Here is a 19467-nt window from a genome sequence, read left to right on the forward strand (position 1 = left end):
TTTTTTTTTTGGCAAAGATAACGGAAAATTTAACGGCGTACACCAAAATGAAAGATTGGAGCAAACTTGATACACCATTCTGATAGTTATGAAAGTTGGTACACCAAAGTGTAGAAATGCCTAAAGTTCATACACTATTTGTGATGTTTTCCCTTTTTTTTATTTACAATAATTAGGTTTTGTTCTTCTTTTTTTTTAGAGAAGATAATTAGGTGTTGTATTAATTCTCTGTCAGTGAGAATCTATGTCAATATTCTGTTGCAAAATACAAGAGAAATAAACTAGTTGAAAGACAAAAGAAACAAATTGAAATATGATCTGAAGAAAGGGAAGAATCAGATGAACACATTTTACTTATTTATTTATTAGTATTTTAGCATGATGTCTCTTTTGGTAATTGCAAATAGTCACATTGTTTTTTATTCATAGTTTACCAAACACTTTAAAATAACTTTTCGTTCTCACAGCACTTTCAAAAATAGTTTACCAAACACCTAGCTGCTTTCTGTCATAGCAAAATCAGAAGTGCTTCATCTCACAGCAAAATCAGAAATGCTTCCTCTCACAGCACAGCAATCCCAGACTAAGCCTAAGTCCATTTTACCCTCTCATTAGTCACGCTTTACCGTAGCATGTAAACAAACGAAACACAAAACTAGAAATGGTGTCTTCTAAAACAGCAAACGGCACCCATCTAAAAGAGCACCCAATTTGACCCATTTTCTAGTAGTGATGGGTCGATGGGTTTGGTAGTAGAGCTGCTGGTGCCTTCCTCTTGGACACGTTGAGGAGTTTGATTTAGTGGAGTGGAAGGTGGTACTTGTACTGGTAGCAGAAGAGCTCCGTCCGTGTTCACCGGTGGCCATGGCCTGTTTTCATCTACGTTGTGTGGTTGTAACTCAATCCACCGTGTGGTGGCAAAGACGACTTGATGTACGAGAGAGGCCGAAGCGTAAAATATCTCCAGAAAGACACACATCACCACTTATAAAACATTTCAGATTTTTCATATTATTTGAAAAGCCTTTATTTGGTCTTGCACAATTTACCTTGATGCCTCTGATTTTATCTGTTCCCTGCAGTATGAAAAACCTATAGTTTAACAATCAATGCAAAACTCTTTATCAAATAATGATGCATATAGAGATGGTCTTTAACCTCATATTATACGAATATAAATTTATATACTTACTGTATTAAAAGTTTGAACATAATCAACATCCTCGTGCCACCACAATCTGCTCCGCTCTCCAGGTTCGTTTGGTGATTCTTGGTGAACTATATCTCTTCCCATTTCCTCTATCAAATCATGCATCGAAATAATTTTACCAACCAAAGGCTGATTTTGAATTGTTATAAGGGCCTTTTCTGCAAGTGTTTGAATAGCAATTCTAGAGTCTAGTCCAGAATCTTCTAGAATTTGTTGTACATATTTCATCTTTTTACCTTTGAAGAAACATGCAATGTCAAGGAAAGCTATTTTCACAGTATCGTCCAATGCATCATAGCTTCGTCTAAGCACATATTCAAACTCAATGTAATGGGCTCTTTTGGAATGCAAAGTCTCTTTCCATTCATCTATACTTCTACCACGTAGATGACTACCTAAAACTGTCAAAAGTAATGGAAGACCATAAGCATACTCTATTGCATTCACTGCCATTTCTGCATAATCACCAAAAGGCTGTCCTCTGAAGGCATGCCAACTGAAGAGTTCAAGAGCTTCATCGTGATTTAATTCCTTGACCTTGTATATGGTTTCAACTTGATGAGCATTTAGCAGATGCCTATCTCTTGTTGTGATGATAATTCTACTCCCTGAACCAAACCAAGTGGATCTTTGAGCTAATTTGTCTAACTGATTGAGCTGATTCACATCATCAAGAACTAAGAGAACTCTCTTCTGACTCAACTTCTCTTCTATTAGTTGCATTCCTTCCTCAACATTGGTCACTCTCAAGCTTTTATCCTCTAGAATATCAGTAAGTAGAGTTTCTTGTAGTTGGACAAGGCCTTCATCCAGCATTGACTTTTCTCTAAGATTGGCCAAAAAACAAGTTCCTTCAAACCTATGGGCAATTGAACTATAAACTGATTTAGCAATTGTTGTCTTGCCAATTCCCCCAATCCCCCATATTCCTACCACCTGGACCGAATTTTCCCCAATGTTTAAAAGATTACACATATCTCGTCTACGAGGACCCATTCCAACTTTATACATTGCCATATCCAAAGATGTCCCATTACATAGTGTGGATGAGATATCCGTGACCAGCATGTGAATGAACTGAGATGCATATCTGAAAATATAAAATAATAATAATAATAAATAAATAAATAATGAATGAACATTTTGCACTAGAATTCTTATATTTATACATTTTATATACACACACACAAGACCAAATGTTGGTTGGCTTGTGGGTTGAGTTTAATAAATCATTATGAAACTACATCTATTAGCTAATTTTCTCACAATCAAAGTAAGTAACAAATATTATGCGGTTTGAAATGTACATACCCGTCCAAGAAACACCAACGTGACAAATTTGCTATATTTGAAAGAGCACTATGATCTCGTAGATTTGTCGGATCCACCTTGTAGAAAATCGGCAGAACCAATTGCTGCTTCGATTTTCTACATTGAATGATCTCTCCAAGTTGATCCAACCATGTTGAGGATGCCAAAGTTTCAGAGAATACAATCAGGGAAATCTTTGATAGTTCAAATACTTGGAGAAATATTGCTGATATTTCCTCCTCTCTAACTAGCTCCTCATGCAAGTAGGTGTTAATTCCCATCCCACACAAAGCACTGTGCAAATGGCACGTAAAGGCGCTTGTATCCTCGCTATTATAGCTGAGGAAGACATCATATGCATATGAATGCGTGGAAGAAGAGGAGGAAGAAGCTCCTGGATTGGTCATAGAAGCCATAGATTAGTACCAGGTGGCTTATTAAGAGCTGCCTTTGCTCCTCCTCTGGAGTCTAGATTTATCTCGATATAAAATGTGGCCGGAGAAGGTTACTGCTACCTGCGGGAACCTTCATTGCAACTTCAAGGTGATATTAATTTCGTCGTGGTTTCCTTATCAGAACGCTGTTTGTCCTTGTTGAACTTTCATTATATGAGTTTTCTGAAACGCGTGGTCTTTTACTTTTTATCCTGGGGTGGGTCGACTGTCCGCTGCATCAATTTCTATACCCAGAACTTATAAAGATCTCCCTCCCTCTCTCTCTTCCTTTCAAACACAAACTTGACTTCTCCAAACCTAACGAAGATAAATGGGAACGAGATCGAACTCGATCTCCTTCTTGACGCGCTTAATCTCTTTAGCAATGGCCTAGGGAACCTTCTTGGAATTCACTCAGTTAAAATGTCAAAAATTCTAGATATTGCAAGCAAGACATGCACAACCCCTTGTGTTTGGGTCAGATTCTATCAAAACCAAATTAAGTACAATGAAAAAAGTAAACTTTCAATCTACTGGTGTTTTTAATCTACACAATTTCCAACAATTAATGACTGGATAGAAGTAGATGAGTGTACCTTTCAATATCTGAAAGAGAAAAACGCGTGAAAGAAATAGGGAGACAAACCTGTAAGAAAACTTGATGAACACGACATTGTATAGAACCTAAGTTCATATTCATATATGATTTAGTTTTGAATTCAAATGTCAAGTTTAAGTTCAGGACTTAAGAAAATCATTCTAGTCGATCCAACTTAATTATCACATGTGTTAGAATATTTAAATTCATAAATACATTTATGAGAGTTTATCTGGTTTTGAAAAAGCAGTTGGAATGCATCGTCAGTTTCTTGATGGAAGAAACTGACATTGCTATGCTATATATATCAGATATTTTGGTCCCTTCTGATACACGAATTGTTCTCATCAATTAGTCTCATCATACTAAGAGAATATTGGAGGTGGAATAAGGAGAAGACTAATATGGATAACTCAAGTGCATCGTGTAAGGTTGTTATGTTTATATTTTGGTATTTATATATTCTGCAGATATAGGATTGATATAGTGTCTTCAATCCCAAGTCTAAATACACATTCTGATAATGCACAGTGAGCTTATTTACATTGCTTTACATATTGTACAGTTTATACTGTTTTCGTGTAGTCATGCTGGTAGTTGACTAGTAGAATCACCAGTATCCCGCTCAGTGGACCTATTCACAAAAGAGGTAGGTCAGAAGGGAGACTGGAGGGTACCGGTCTCAAACCATGTGATGCCTAAGTCAATACCGGTAAGATAATTTGACAGAGTAATGGTACAGAAAGGGTAGAGTGTTGGACTTGCTTGATTTGGAAGTATTTGACCCTTTATAGTACGGGTTAGGAGTTCGTTTCCCCTTAAACCCGATGTGGGATAGTTTGCAAGTCTGCTTAGGGAATAAGTGACTATTTAATCATGCTTTGTCGACCATTGTTAGTGGCTCTGGTGGACATGATCGGTGGCTGCTATCTCGAGTGGGAATTCCGGTGAGTTGTTCGGAAGTTCTCTGATGACTGGCTGTATGTTTTCCAATGGCGGGGCATGTCCAATGCTCGATGTAAACAAGTCTCCCAAATCCCCGGTCAAGAATTCTCTTGGGTGGGAAGTTTGTCTTGATGAGCCACCGAGAAGTACCGCTAACAGTCACCTTGAGGTGTCTCACCGTGTATCCAGTCCCCCAATCCCCCAAGTCTCCACGCATGAGGATCCTGTGGTGGGGTTCTGAGGTAGCGAGATGTCGGTGAGAGATCCCAGCGACATGTAATTGGGGATGTTACAATGGTCTCACTGCGTTTGGCTCGATGACTCGGTGAGACATGGTGCCTGCAGCGAGGTGTTGGTGATCCATAAGATCACCATGTGGTACGGTCAAGGCGTTGAGCGTAGTGCCTGTTGACGAGCCGACACGTGGTGAGATTTGATTAGCAGGACGTGCATTGATGCATCGTCTCAGTTTCTGACATGGTCATTAATGGGACCGTTTCTGTCAATCGAGGCAATAGCCTGCATGCGTCATCAATGTTGAACGTGCCTAGACAAGTGGCGAGATCCAAGGGCGCACGTCCCCTCATTGTCAACGGCGTGTATATGTTTTTGGATTGGTATAAATAGGGCATCCGGAGGAGAGAAGTTACTTTTACCATTTTTGCCATGAAAAAACTATCTGCCCAGAAAGAAAGCACAATACTTTGAACATCCCTCCACCGTGAACCAAATTTTTCATCAGGCAACCCAGACGTTTGCAACCGTCCGGAGAGTCGACTATTCTCCTCAGAACACTCAAAGGTGAGAAAAGTTCCAATCTTTACTTGTTTTCTATGAATAACAGTTTCTAGGTTTGTGATTTTTGGGTTTGAAGATGCATGTTTGTTGTGCTTTGAATTTGGTTTACTGTATGATTCTGAATACAAAAGAGTGGGTTTGGTTTTGGCAAAAATGGTGATTTGTGTTGAAAATAGGTTTAGGGAAAAATTTTGGGATTTTGGCTCTAAGAATCCCTGTTCCTGGGTTTTGAAAAATGGGTATCGGTGGAAGGTTGAGGGCGGTAGATCTAGGCACCTCGGGTCCCGGTATTAATTGAATTTTAGTTTTGTCATGGTAGGTCGACTTGGTACAGCCGGAGGACCTGAGGTGATGATGTTATCTAGCAGCGAGAGTAGCTTGGATTGCAAGTGGGAGTCTGAGGTTGACGAACTTAGTCGAGAGGTTGACGAAGTTATGGCCGGGGGAAGTGCGCCGTCAATTAGGGCTAGGTCCCAAAAGACTCGTTGCTACAGGAGGTGGAAAACTATAGGACGAGGCCAAGTTCGCTTCGGTCGATGGTGGTGCTGCTGTCGCAATGACAATTGGTTGCGCAGCGAGCGGATACACTGCCATAATAGAGGGGAATCTGCCACAACACGTTTTGTTAGGGCCCCGTGGCAAGAGGGAAATCATGCAACGACCGCCAATGAGTATGACAGATAAGAACATAGCGAACTTGTGCAAGGACTGGGGCATCCCAAATAGCATCGTCCTGAAGCAGGTTGCTCCCGGTGAGTTGGCGAGTAACCCCCCACTGGGTTAGGTTGCCATCCACACGAACCAATTCAGGCACAGTATGTCATTGCCGCTGACGGAATTGGTACAGTACTTACTGAAGTGCTTGAATCAGGCACCGGGACAACCGCCGAATTCATGATGAAAGTTGTTGGAATGATAACACTGTGGTCACTGGCGGGGTTGGACTGCCCGACTTTCGTTGAGTTCTCAGCGTGCTATAGCATGCAGTACTCTAAGAAGACTAATAGTGGAGGCTGCATACAATTTTCTCCTCGGTCCTTTGGGCCAATTGTGGATGACCTGTCGTCATCCCAAATATCAAGCTGGTGGGATTAAGTATGTCTCGCCAAGGGTCGATGGTAGAACCGGGGCAGGAGCCACATAGTGCCGGGCACGTTCCAAGCTATAGGAACTCAGCCGCATGGGCTCTCTACCATCTAGAAGAAGCAGATCAAGAGGGTGCTCAGCGTGTTCTCGATACCGTTCGACAGGAGCTTGTACAAGTTGTGTAGGTTATACATCCTGAGAAAACTTGATCTAATGCGTCCGCCACATAAGAATGGGACAACCCCACCATCTACGACAATATAAGTGATCGAGGCCTCTTGTGGAGCCTGCTGCAACAGCGTAAATAGGCCAAGAAGACTGGAATCAACGTTGAGTGTGGAGGGTCAGGTCGTCAATATGCGGTTAGCATATGATGCCTATATGGCTCTGCCCAATCATGTCTTTGACTGATTACACCTGCAACTCGGCTCTGACCATGTTTTAGAGGGTGTCGGTGATCAAGCGCCGCCGGTGATTCAACAAGTGGTCGATGTCAGGGCTACCTAGACCACGAAAGTGCTGCCAAAGGAGACCCGGGTACCGTCGATGGAGCAAGTGACCGAGACCCAGTCTGAAGCCGCTGCTGAGAGGTCCTTGGTGTAGTCGCCTATCTCGATTCGTAGCCAGGGCAGTGGCCTAAAGATAACCGCCACCAAGGCTGCTGAGTGGAGGAAGAGGAAGTCAGTAAGTGGGAACCAGCGGGCAGCTAGTGCAGACCAATGGGTGGCTGGTGGGAGCCATCAAGTGGAACCCAGCCCCAAGAAAAGAAAGCGGTCAGGCTCTTCTGACTCTGTGTGTGTTGATAATGTAGTGCAGGAGACGCTTACCAAGTCCTTAGGTGAAGTGGGAGTGGAAGACTCCTGCATCCAGGAAATGGTGGCGGTTCTGCATCACATGCACGGTGATGATGACATCACCGGTATCCCTGACTCAAAGGAGCGGGAACGGAAATGCCTGGAGAAGCTGATAAGGGTAAGTACCGGTGGTACTTGAGTTCTTGTACTTTGTATATTATATCCTCGACTAACTTACTCGGTCTCGCTGCAATCTGTTAGGCTCATGTACTCTTGCTATGGGTCTGATGCCAGGAAGGCCATGAAGGAGCGCGTCAGCACTCTGGAGGATGAGTCGCACCACTCAAGGGCAAGAAGTTGAAGCTCTTAGAGGCAAACCAAGTGCTCAACAACAATACTGCTACGGCCGGGAGAAGCAACAACTGTCAGAGAATGCTACTGAAGAACGTACTGCCACCATCAAGAAGTTGGAGAGCAAGATCAAGGAGCTGGAAACCAAGGTCTGGGAGCTCACAGCGAAGGTGAAGGACCAAAAAGCTGAGTTGATCTGCCTCCAGCTGTTTGAGGGTACCGATGTTGAGCTGGAGGAGGAGAATGCGAAGTTGAAGGAGGAGGCCCAGATTGTTAAGTCCACTGCCATTGCTAAATTCAAGGGCTCGACCGAGTACGAAGCCGCCATGGACATTGCTAAGAAGACCGCCGTTACCGCCTAGTACCAAGAAGGTACCTCTAATGGCTGGTTTAACATTGAGAAGATGGCGGCGGATATGGAGTTTGAGGCAGCAGCTGAGCTTGAGGCCAAGGAGCAGGAGGATAAGGCTGTAGTCGAGCGGGAGGATATGGACTTAGGAAGTACCGGTAGAGGGACTCATGGTCATGAGCAAACATGAGCTATTTCTGTTTTAGACATTCTAGCTTTGAGTAGGTTTTTTGTGTTGTTGGCGGTAGGCATTACAATCATGGCTTTTATGCCTTTTATTATTTGGATCTAATTTTGCCTGGTAGTCCAGGTTGAATTGTTGCATGTTATGACGTTTGGAGTATAATCATTTATCATTTAGCAAGTGTTTATTCGGTGTCTCCAAGTGTTGGCGATACCGTTGATAGTTTTACATTTGCAGTGGTATGTTTTAGTGTACTGGGAAGTGGAACCGAGAGTTGTGGTAAGGGTATAGCTTCTGCCCCAAGTTGAATGGATTGGAATACATTTCATCATTTAAGTAACGATATTGTATGTCTGTGTGCCGTTAGGGTTTGTACCGTTTGATTCTTATCGGTATGCTTGTATACCTTAGGCGTATGTAGCATTTTGTAAGTGGCGTTCTATACCATTGGCCAGTGTCATGATCTTGGCTTAGCGGTATGTTTTGGATGCGTTAGCCGTTTATGTTGGCATGTATGAGTTGCATGTTTAAGTATACATTGTATTCTAGTTACTTGAAATAATAATGGAGGGGTTATTTATTTTGTTTATTTGCTGGGAGTAGTTCCCATGTACCGTTAGTTAAGTTGGGAAAGCGATTAGGTAAAATATATCGAGTAATCCTGTTCATTTCAAGAAAAATACAACTCATTTAAAGAAAAATACAAAAAAATTGATTGATAAAAGACTAGTGTTTCTGCCAGCCCAAGTTGTTCTACTGTTGACAATACAGGGTACCGGTACCGTTGTTGTCGTAGCATCACTTAGGGTAGTGGCGCAAGTGCTCTGCATTCCACAATCGTGGCAGTCTGTTGCCATCAGTACCGTAGAGATAGAATGTTGCTGGGAGCACAGATTGGACAAGTTCATAGGGGCCTTCCCATTTTGGTTTAAGTTCTGTGGATGATGGGATAACCTCTTTTATGACCTAGTCCCCCATTTTAAGGGGAAAAACAATATCTATAAGGATTTGAAACAATCAACCTAGAGGAAATTACATAAACAATAGAAGAAGGGCTAATCAGTAAGCATTCCTCATGTTATCTATCTTTCTCAGGATTTTGGCCTACATTACTTTCATGAGGAACCTCGTTCTTTGGAGGCGAATCTCTCGCTGGAGTTTCTCTAATAAGAAAGGCTCGAAATCTTGGACCTTGTTGGCTGCAACTTCTCCATATTCGCTCAATAAAAACCTAAAATCAAACAATTCCGGAAAGCACAGAGTAACGCAGATTGAAAATTTTGTCGAGTCTGGAATCTTCCGTGAATCTCACACAGAGAAAATGAAGTCTCGAAATCCTAGATTCCCAGCTCTATTGCTGAAACCAGAACCACACAGATCGAAAAGAGAGAGAGAAAGAGAAGAGGGACAGTTACGGTTATTGAGAGAGAGAAGGCAAATGGCGAAGAGTGGGTGTGAAAAGAAGGACGTGGGTAGAGAAGAGGAGGGAGAGAGAGGGAGGGAGGGAGAGAGAGAGAGAGAGAGAGAGAGGTATCTGATTGTGAAAGAGTTGGACCGTTAGAGAGAAATTGAATCTGAGTGGCATGCTTTGTAATTTTATAATTGAGCTAAGTCCAAAATAGTTATTTCGTGTTTAAATGGGATGTATGGGGATTAAAATCTGTTGGAGAGGTAAGTAGGAGTGTTTTGGTGAAAATTTGGGCATTGGGTCAAGGCTTCTTTCCTTCACTACTAGAAAAAGGGTCTAAGGGGACACATCATATGTGTGCTTATTGGTGCCTATAGGGACATATATGTGTGCCCATTGAAGCAAAGGGGACACAAAGCCATTTGTGCCTATTGCTAGTGTTCTTATTGCTAAATGGAACAAATAACTTATGTGTCCCTAAATAACAAAGTGGGACCCATGGTTTCTCAAACTACAAATATAGTATAAATACCATACATTTGTACAAATACGCTACACATATTGGGGACACTTTAGCTATGTGTGCCCATTGGGAGAATTTCTATTTCTTTTGGTTTCCCCCTCCCTAATGGGGAATAATTGCAAAACTAGGCAGAAAAAAAAAATCAATAATCATTAAATACCATAACAGTAAATAATACAAGAGAATAGTAATCACACAATCCCATTATATCTTTTAGGGCTGGGCATTTAGCCCGAAAACTCGAAACCTGGCCTGAACGGTCTGGGCTTTTTTTAAAAATTTGTCAGTGTTACAAAGCCTGGCCCGAAAACAGTTTGAAACGGTTCGGGCCCTGGCCTAAAGAAATGAAAAAGAAAAGGCCCGATGGGCCCGTATTTTAATTAAGTATTGGGACAGACAGCCTTTTCTTCTTATATTTCTCCATTCTTCTCCACGTGTTTCTTCTTTTCCTCCTGTGTTTCTTCTTTTCCTCCTTCAGACCTTCATTCTTTTTCAATTTTTCTTTCTTCCGCTTTCTCTTCCCATCATCTCTCTTCCTTCTTCTCACATAATCAATTGCAGGTACAAAGGAATTCTCACTCCTCTGAGCCAATTTTACACCTGATCCCAACCTTTTCCTTTCGAATTTCAATTAATTAGGGCTTCAAGCATTGAAATTTACATCTCCTTGATTGGAGATGACGAGGAGATTAGAGGCTGCTCAACTCGTCTTCTTCAAATTGTTCGATGAGTAACAAAATCTGGTTTGTTCTGATATGGTGCTCCTTGGTTGGAGGTAGATCTGAGTCGTAAGATTCCGTCAGAGAGATTGAGTTTGGTCCTGATTGTAGCTTTCTTCTTCAAAATTTTCTTAATTTGGTCCTGACTGGAGTATTGTCTTCTTCTAGGTTCATCTTGTTGGGGATCCAATCCTCTTTGAAGAAATTACAATCTTTTCTTTTCCATTGATTAAGTATTTGTAATTGGATAGTCTTCAACTCTAGTTGTTAATGTTAATTTCTATAGGAAAGTTTCATGCTTTGGTCTAAAATCCTCCGATTCTCTTCTCTGTTGATTGAAATCTTCTTCTACTGGAGTTAACGAGTCACAACGCTGGGTTTGCGGACTCGAGCAGAAGATTTGCTTCAGTTCTTAATTTTTTATTTTTTTTCTGGGGAGCATCTTTCGGCCCTAAAATCCGTAAAAACCGGCCCAAAAAAAACAGACCGATCCTAACTCGGTCCCAGAACTTAAAACACACAATTTGGGCCCGGCCCCGAAAATTGTGTAGAGAGAGAGAGAGAGAAACTATTTACCAGCATAATTAATATATATATATATATATATATATATATATACAAATATGTAGTCCTTTCATCAGCAGGATTCAAAGAAGCAAGTGAATTTCTTGAACTTCAGCCCCAAAACAACTAAACTCAAATTTTGAACTTTTGAGTAGAGAGAGAGAGAGAAACTATTTACCAGCATAATTAATATATATATATATATATATATATATGTAGTCCTTTCATCAGCAGGATTCAAAGAAGCAAGTGAATTTCTTGAATTTCAGCTCTTCCTTCTAAGTTGATGAGAAGATGAGATGATTCCACAGGTTATGAAGGTCATTTAGATTGGATATTGACCTCTTTGATGCACTCGTTACCTACATGAGGATATGCCCAAGTCCATCAAATAGATTAAACAGAACCATCAAATAATTTCACTATAAGAACACACGATGGTCCCTTCAAAATTACAAGTTTCATTTTGTGCTCAGACATAAAAACCATTGTAAAATGGTACTGTTTATTATCTAATTATTTGAACTTCGAGCGTGCTTTTCTTTAATAGTCTCAAACACTCACCTGCACTGTATTATTGCCAAGATCCAGCAACCAAAATCCAATAATAAAGACAAAAGCTGCCCTTGTTCTGGTACCTTTGAAGGTTCTGCATTTTCTTACATGAGTTGGCTAACAGATCAGGAAGTTTTGCAATATAAAATACAAAGAATCAAAATAAAGCAACCGACCTGCAATGCTCGTATGTATCTACTAATAAGTATCCAATGTCTGGGCTTTAACAGTAGATGGCCTCTTTTTTTAAGCTGCAATAGATCAGGAAGCTTTGTCAGGGCTTAAGCAAAGCTTCTTCTCGAACATCAAAGCACTTTGGTAATTAAATGCAGGAAAGAAAGAAAAGAATTAAAGAAAGCACTACCTTTAGAGGTGGAGCAGAGTAAATGTATGATAGCAAGGATCCACCCAGAACAAGGTAAAAGACTATTGGGAAATCATGTCCTGCATAAAATGGACACCATTTCATCATCGAAATCCATCCAAATATGTTTACAAGAGCCAGTCCACCATTTACATTACTTACCCACACATCCAACATACCAGCTGAGACAAGACCTCCTAAAAGCAGTATCCAGATTTGAGTATAACCTGACGGAATTCAAGAAGGAAAAAAGAAAAAAAGAAAAAAAATAACAAGATAAGAAAATTCAGTCACTACCGATGGTTATCCATACATAGTTCAGTGAGTTACATCGTTACCATTTAGTATCTAAACATATTAAGACAGAAGAGGTACAAGTACAATTGATAAATTTTTTGTTCCAACCAGGGATTTCAAATTTTCCACAGCCTCTTGCCCAAATTTCCTTTTCATTGAGCTAAGAAGATATATTATTTTTTGTTCATGGACATGCGTTAAAGTTTCCATGCCCCAGACCTAAATGTTAATAATGCAATCTACAATAGTCTAATACAAGTGCAAAAGGAGTTGAGAGACTTAGAGAGGTAGTATACACTATCCTTCTACTTTTAGTATTGCAATCACTAAGAGCACTTTGCAGATAAGAAACTCTGGGCCCTTTTCAATGGAAGATTGTAAAAAGAGAACGGGGGAGAACCCGTTAGACATAGTTTTCTAGGTGCAAAACCTATAGCTCCAAAGAAGTCAAATTCTCAGACTCACGTTGTTTGCTCACCAATTACTTCAATTGAAAACCCTAAGTTACTCAATTCAATTGAAAACCCTAAATTACTCGATCAAATTACCAGTTACTCAATTGAAAACCCTAAAATCACCAATTACTCATTTCAATGCACAAACTACCTACCCTTGACAATTAAACTGAAACTCAGACCTTCAATTTCACACAAACAATAATTGAGGAAGAGATTGAAGTACCTGAAGTGGTCGATGGCGCCGGAGCAGTCTCTTTCATTCTTAACCATAGCCATTGCCCAGCACCAAATACCCTACCGAAACGCTTTGATAAACCAGAAGAACAGAGTGGGACAGTGATTCGATAAAGATATGGCAAATCGAGACACTTTGGGGACAAGTCTCCATAGGGGTGTTCTAGTTTCAAAAGAAATTGACAGAGCGAGAGAGGGCAACTACCATCGGTGGTGATACGAATTTGGAGGAGGAGTCATGGTGGCCGCCGCCGGGACTACCGTCGGTCTTTGCTGGAGAGGGTAGCGGCAGATCTGAGAGAGAGAGAGAGAGAGAGAGAGAGTGTGTGTGTGTGTGTGTGTGTGAATTGTGTGCGCGTGTATGTGATATGAAATTAGGTATACCAAGGACGTATTCGCAGGCATTCTAAAAAAAACATAGCACCTTTTTTCAATAGGTACACATCTGTGCCTTTTTATCAGTTTTGGGGACACATAGCTCATCTGTGCCCAACATATGTGTCCCCTTAGCCTTGTTTTCTAGTAGTGCTTTAATACTCATCCCCTTTTTTACTAAGTATGGTAAGGAGTATAAAATATGCTTTACAATCTTCTCATGCAACATTCCAATATATATAAGATGTACATGGACTTATTGTATCAATTAGGGCTGTAAATTGGCTCGAAACATTTCAAGTTCATTTCGTGTTTAGCTCATGTGAAAGAAACAAGCTGAGCTTAAGTCAATATTAAACTCAATAGGATAATCGAGCCGAGTTTAAACTATAGTACATTAGACTTGTAATGCTTGTGAGCAGCTTGTATATCTTTAGAAATTAATTAACTAAGCTGGTGCCCAGCTCGTTTGCTAAAACTTTGCAGACCAATAGAATTTTTCTAATTTTTCAACATCTTACATAGATAAATTTAAAATTGAGTCAAATTCGAACTCGTTCCACAATTGAGTCGAACCGAGCCAAGCTCGAGTTTGAAAAAAAAAAAAAAAAAAACAATCAAGCCTAGCCTAGTTTGAGCTTAAGCTGAACTTGATGTACTCTTTAATTATGCAGCTTAATTTTCTTGATGGCTTGTAATGTTGTTGTTTGATATGTAGACTATGGTATGGGAAGTGAGGTCTAAATGTATGGGAATGTTTACAGTTTTGGCATTCTTTTGTTAGAAATATTTCCCGAGAAGAGACCTACTGACCATATGTTTAGTAACGGTTGAACCTTTATAATTTTTTGAAGATGGCTTTACCTGCGAGAGCTACAGAAATTGCAAATTCACTACTTCATCCAGGAGTCGCCAATGACACTTCGGACGAAAAAATAGGGTGCTTGATACTTGGAATTGGACTTGTGTGTTCCACTGAGTTCCCTAGAGACCGGATGGTTATCAGTGATGTTGTATCGAAATTGCGTACCATTAGGGACACTCTCCCTGGATAGAAAGTTTTGCTATTATTTTTCATGTTGGTCACAAGCTTCAATTATTTCTTGTTCTGTTTCATTTTTGTTGTTCTTGCTTGTAAATTAGTCTTGTTGTTTCCCAGAATGAATGATCAATCATTGATAAAGCATTAATATTGATCAAATTAGTTATGTCACAAATTAGTCTTCTCTATAAATCAATCTCTCTCTCTCTCTCAAAACAAAAAACAAAAAACAAAAAACAAAAAAAGAAAAGAAAAAGAACACAGCAATGATTTCCACATTATCCAGCCAGCCCAAGTCCCAAGATCATCAGGAGTAACTAATCATGAATGCATTATACAAGTATACATAATATTGGGAAAAATGTATATCACTGCCTAAAACAAGTTAATTAAAGTCCCATAGAATCAATTCGTACTATGAATCCACTATCTGTGTATTGATGTGTTCATCTGCATTGGATAATTTGTTAGAAAGGACCTTCTTATAAGTTGCATCAGCTGTCCTCTACTCAGGGATATAGCTGTGCTTATCTTTAGGACATGCCATCTATCTTTAAGGGACAAAATGAAGAATAATATAAGAGCAGCAGCTGAAGAAACGCCAGTAACAAGGAATAAACCTAGAAAGCTGCTGAGGTTAAGAGTACCGGGATTAGGACTATTCACTGCATCTGAGATCTGAAACCAGGCCTTTTCCATCTCTAAAAGCTTTCCTTCTTCTCTTAAAATTTCAATTTGCCTCGACATGTCACGGACTAATTTAGAACCTTTAGGAAAAACCTGAAAGCAAAAAAAGATGTCAGGAAATTGTTGCATATAATGAAAAACTAAACAATGCACGTGTGACTTTTAGGGTGACTCACAAAGCCAAAACCATTGGTAATTAACTTGGGTTTAATCATGGAGTAGTCAGCAGGATACTTTGCTAGGAAGATTTTGAGGTATGGGATCTCTTCGATGATAGCAGAAACACCACCATGCTTACTTCCTCTTGATAAAGCATCAGCAAATTGTTCAACTGTATGATACAACTTCTGCTTCGGCCCTCCAAAAATCACAAGGTCAGCTATATTGTTACCTCTTGAGTTTAAATTTATCTGTTTAACTGTCAGCATTGATGCTAAAGTTGCAGTATAACTGGATGTCAATATAAGCACTACAAAAACCCAGACGATCGTGACAAACTTGGCCAAGTTGTTCAACAACTTTTCCCCTGCAGCACTAGACAAATTCAGTTCTATAGTCTATGCAAGTTCAGAATTAAAACAAACTTGTATGATTTCTAATCATCGCCATTCGGCTACAACCAATAGCAGATTATAAACCTTAATGTCCCAAAACTGAAGTCCGCGCATCCATTTGAATGGTTGTAAGCTCATTTAGTTGAATAATTGTAAGCATCATCATATAGATTTGAGTCATGAACAAAAGAAATCATTTTGATGAATATCACATGTAAAACCAGAAATACGAAAAAAAATGTCACTTCTCATTCCTTTCCTGATAAATCAGAAACTAATGAGATGGATCTGTCACAGAAGGGTACGTACTCTACTTTGTTTGACAGTCATGCTTCTAAATTTTATTAAAACAATGTCATGAATTTCAAATAATGTCTCAAGTCTTCATTTCTTATTCAAAAGCTATCACACATGGTGACAACTAATAACAACTAGAAATCAAATCACGAACAACATTCCAAAACATTGAATTGAGCATTGGGGCAGCAGGAAACTTGCAGAAACTAGAAGAGGTCAGATCGATAGAGCTAGAGCACTTACTGTGAGAAAACACAAGGGTTGAGAAGGAGAACCAGAATATTGTTCCAAGTTGTTGCGATGTTGATCCCTGGAACTCTTGGTTGACAGGACGCTCAATTATCCACACAACAAAACCCGTTAGGATAAAAAAACCACCACTTGTCATCCAAAGATTTGCTGACAGAGGTTCCAAGAAAACCCACTTGTTTTCCTTTTCATTCCGTACTAAGATTCCCACACCCATGTCAGTAAATGGTATTGTAAAATCAACATACAAAGATCTATTCTGTGTGATCGTTATATCTCCAGCAACAGCATCATATGTCTGGTTTATATACATCCCAATTTGTCGTAAGTAAATGCACAAATCAAACAAGAACTGAATTAAGAGTAATTAGATCTACAAGGATATAAATCTAGACTCAAAGAAGCATAAAAATTTAATGTCAACTTGAAAACTTGGTTCAACTGTAACAGTTTAAAGTAAAGTCAACAAAATGTTTTTTTTCATGTAAGTATGAAAGACACCACCAACATGACTTGATACACTCCTATATTTGATATAGATCTAGTATCAATAGATAATACAATAACCATTGGTATCTTTGTATAATGGTAACTTACTAGCTTTAATCAAGTGTTAAAAGACACAGGTAGCCATTTCGATGTGTTCACAATTTTCTTTAGCACTTAGCTTCCCTCTCATGGTCAGGCATGTTTGTACTAATATAGAGAAGAAGGAAAACCAAAAAAAAAAACAAACATGAATCTAGACAACTGGAATACTGATATAGGCCACATTACATTGTTGCAAACAGTTAATCCACAGAATATGAAACAACGTGATAAAACTCTGTGATTTTCAAATCAAGCATACCTGTAGATAAACCTTGTGAACTAGATCGTTGTACCCCCCAACTAACACGGAATCGTCAAATGGAATAAACTCATAATGTACTTTATAAGGCAATCCTCTAATTGCAGCTTCGAATACGTCTATACAGAAGCCTGTAACATGAGTTCTATTGCTTTGTTGATCATGCTCCACACGCACAAGTTCCTTGAACCCTATTTTTACTGGAACCCCAACTTTTAGTTTAATTCCACTCAGTCTCCTCTTGGAACTTCTCACGATGGTTGATGATCCTCCAGGCCATATGATTGTTTCCAGATGGTTTGTGGAAAGTTCATTCCTTCTGTTACCAAGTGGGAGTGACTCTTTCGTGATTTTTTCTTCTTCATAAGGCCAAAATCCAACTCTTCTGACCCCTGTTCCGATTACGTTCACTATCTCAAATCCACTTGAAATCAAGCTCCCATTTGGATATCGAACTTCACCACTTAACCCTTTAAATCTAGTTTGCAGAATCCCTCTAAAAAGGTCAACTCCATGCTTGGAGGATCCAGTAGTAGAACTTTTGATTCTTGTCCTCTCAACTGCTTCTGATAGAGCCCAAGTTGCATCATATGCCCAGATTCCATCTGCACTTAACTCCCTACCTAGTTCCATATCAGGCTCCTCAATGTAAAATTTTCTCCTGATTCTGGAAGTAAGTTTGTGGAGGTTGGTTGAAGCCGGAATATAAGACTTGAAACCCAGAACTCCTTGCATAGACTCAATGACAGATAAGTCCATGGATTGCAAGAAATTCATACTAGTTGATGTCACAATCCAGGCATACCCTTCTCTCATCATTCCTAACCTTTTTGCATTTAAGAATAGGCGAGGCATGAGCACATGGGAAATATGCACCAAAATTATCCTAGTCTTCAATATCATGAGCTTGTGGAGCTCCTCAATGATTTGTTGATTTGTTGAGGAGGCAGATATGGAACTCTTATATGAAATATAGACATTTTTCTCTTGGAAAGAACTAATCAAAGATGGAATGATGTTGTATGCATATTTTGTGCTCTCATATAGAAGGATAACATCCTTCCATTTGTATGTTTTAATAAGGGAAACAATTCCCATAACCTGAGAAGTTTCATCCTGTCTGATCTCAATGAAGAAGGGATATCTATGAGTCAGAGGAGGAGAAGGAATAGGTTGAGACAGAGACAATACTGGGACTTCAACTCCTCCTAATTCTTCCAATAGGTCTGCTTCCATTCTTGGTTCTGCACTAATTATTGCTTCCACTTTGATGTTATCCAACAGACTAACAGCTGCATTGGATAGCAAGTGGAGGGTAAAATGACTAGGAATTTGTTAGAGCTAACTATTGATTCTTTATACAAATATATGCATAATAAGAATGCAAAAACAAGTATATAAGGACTGCAACTCTCTGCTTGTAGTTATTCAAGGTTAAAAAATTCTGAGCCGTTCTTCCATCTCCCCTGTTTCTAGAAACCATTTGGAAACATTATTACAAAGTTTTTTTAAAGATGGAGAAGAAAACAACAAGAAAGTGGCGATAGATATGAATGAACGAGGGGCACACGCGCGCGCGCACACACACACAGAGTCATAATCAAGAATAGCTTACCAGCTGATAGAGCATGTAGAGCTTTTCCATGGGAATCCCTACTGTGGAGAACTACTCTTGTGCTGTAGTTGTTGTGCAGATTGTAGAAATCAGACAGGGCCATTGAAATGCAACTGAGAACAAGTTTTGCTTCCCTTGATCCCATATCAAGAATCACACCAACGTCAACCTCGTCCACAACACTAGGACTGTTGTAATGCACTTTTTCATCAACTTCAGCACAACCCAGGAAGCAAAATAATATGCAGAGTGAAATTCCATACATTTGAGCCATACAGAAAAACTAATCTATTGTTCTTGAGCAGTTTAGCATGAACCTAATCGGCGAACTATATGTGTGTTGTGTGTGTGTGGACAATGTGTATACTTGCTAGTTTCAATTTTCAACAGAAACAAAAGCAAGAAAGTCCTTTACACCACGGCATTTGAAAGCGTGTTGCCTGGTTTAGATTACTTAGAAAGACCAGTCACTTAAATTTGCCAACCATCATATCACTGTAAAATGCAAACAAAATGAGGTTCAAACCACTGTTAAAGCAACACGACTTTTCTGAACAAATGTTTGCCTCCATACAACAAGGGAACATATAGACATAGTTACCCTTCTGTTTCTGGG

General features: G+C 39.7%; 3 protein-coding genes across 4 annotated transcripts; all 3 read right to left on the minus strand.

Moving 5' to 3' along the window:
• Positions 1–469: 469 nt before the first annotated feature.
• LOC112182063 (disease resistance protein RUN1-like) lies at positions 470–2937 on the minus strand. Its single transcript, XM_024320494.2, has 3 exons — positions 2522–2937; positions 1193–2300; positions 470–1076 (listed from the first exon to the last, which is right to left on the minus strand). Exons 1-3 carry the CDS (start codon positions 2935–2937, stop codon positions 900–902), a joined length of 1701 nt encoding a protein of 566 aa, XP_024176262.1. The 3' UTR covers positions 470–899.
• Positions 2938–11477: 8540 nt separating this feature from the next.
• Positions 11478–13507, minus strand: LOC112182542. Of its 2 annotated transcripts, XM_040513067.1 has the most exons (7): positions 13388–13507; positions 13172–13253; positions 12356–12420; positions 12194–12273; positions 12006–12080; positions 11839–11923; positions 11478–11636 (listed from the first exon to the last, which is right to left on the minus strand). In XM_040513067.1, the coding sequence occupies exons 2-6, from the start codon at positions 13222–13224 to the stop codon at positions 11849–11851; spliced, it is 348 nt and encodes a 115-aa protein (XP_040369001.1). In that variant the 5' UTR covers positions 13225–13253; positions 13388–13507; the 3' UTR covers positions 11478–11636; positions 11839–11848. The 2 variants fall into 2 exon arrangements, with proteins under 2 accessions (XP_040369001.1, XP_024176814.1); XM_024321046.2 differs by having other exon boundaries at positions 13172–13501.
• A 1378-nt stretch (positions 13508–14885) lies between these two features.
• On the minus strand, positions 14886–19185 carry LOC112187140 (glutamate receptor 1.4). Its single transcript, XM_024325800.2, has 5 exons — positions 18852–19185; positions 17237–18528; positions 16381–16684; positions 15463–15812; positions 14886–15379 (listed from the first exon to the last, which is right to left on the minus strand). The coding sequence occupies exons 1-5, from the start codon at positions 19123–19125 to the stop codon at positions 15026–15028; spliced, it is 2574 nt and encodes an 857-aa protein (XP_024181568.1). The 5' UTR covers positions 19126–19185; the 3' UTR covers positions 14886–15025.
• Positions 19186–19467: the final 282 nt, after the last annotated feature.

Source organism: Rosa chinensis, chromosome 1, assembly GCF_002994745.2.
Source record: "Rosa chinensis cultivar Old Blush chromosome 1, RchiOBHm-V2, whole genome shotgun sequence".
Classification (NCBI taxonomy): domain Eukaryota; kingdom Viridiplantae; phylum Streptophyta; class Magnoliopsida; order Rosales; family Rosaceae; genus Rosa; species Rosa chinensis.

What these genes read in the sequence shown, in the direction of transcription:
- LOC112182063 (XM_024320494.2), bottom strand. Translation starts at nt 2,937, where the DNA reads ATGGCTTCTATGACCAATCCAGGAGCTTCTTCCTCCTCTTCTTCCACG. An exon ending in CGTTGGTGTTTCTTGGACGG is followed by an intron (nt 2,301 to 2,521) that starts GTATGTACATTT and finishes TTATATTTTCAG; the next exon opens with ATATGCATCTCAGTTCATTC. An exon ending in ATGTTCAAACTTTTAATACA is followed by an intron (nt 1,077 to 1,192) that starts GTAAGTATATAA and finishes TTCATACTGCAG; the next exon opens with GGAACAGATAAAATCAGAGG.
- LOC112182542 (XM_040513067.1), bottom strand. Translation starts at nt 13,224, where the DNA reads ATGGCTATGGTTAAGAATGAAAGAGACTGCTCCGGCGCCATCGACCAC. An exon ending in ACTCTGCTCCACCTCTAAAG is followed by an intron (nt 12,081 to 12,193) that starts GTAGTGCTTTCT and finishes GATCTATTGCAG; the next exon opens with CTTAAAAAAAGAGGCCATCT. An exon ending in GATACATACGAGCATTGCAG is followed by an intron (nt 11,924 to 12,005) that starts GTCGGTTGCTTT and finishes AAGAAAATGCAG; the next exon opens with AACCTTCAAAGGTACCAGAA.
- LOC112187140 (XM_024325800.2), bottom strand. Translation starts at nt 19,125, where the DNA reads ATGGCTCAAATGTATGGAATTTCACTCTGCATATTATTTTGCTTCCTG. An exon ending in AACCCTTGTGTTTTCTCACA is followed by an intron (nt 15,813 to 16,380) that starts GTAAGTGCTCTA and finishes CTAGTGCTGCAG; the next exon opens with GGGAAAAGTTGTTGAACAAC. An exon ending in TTACCAATGGTTTTGGCTTT is followed by an intron (nt 15,380 to 15,462) that starts GTGAGTCACCCT and finishes TTTTGCTTTCAG; the next exon opens with GTTTTTCCTAAAGGTTCTAA.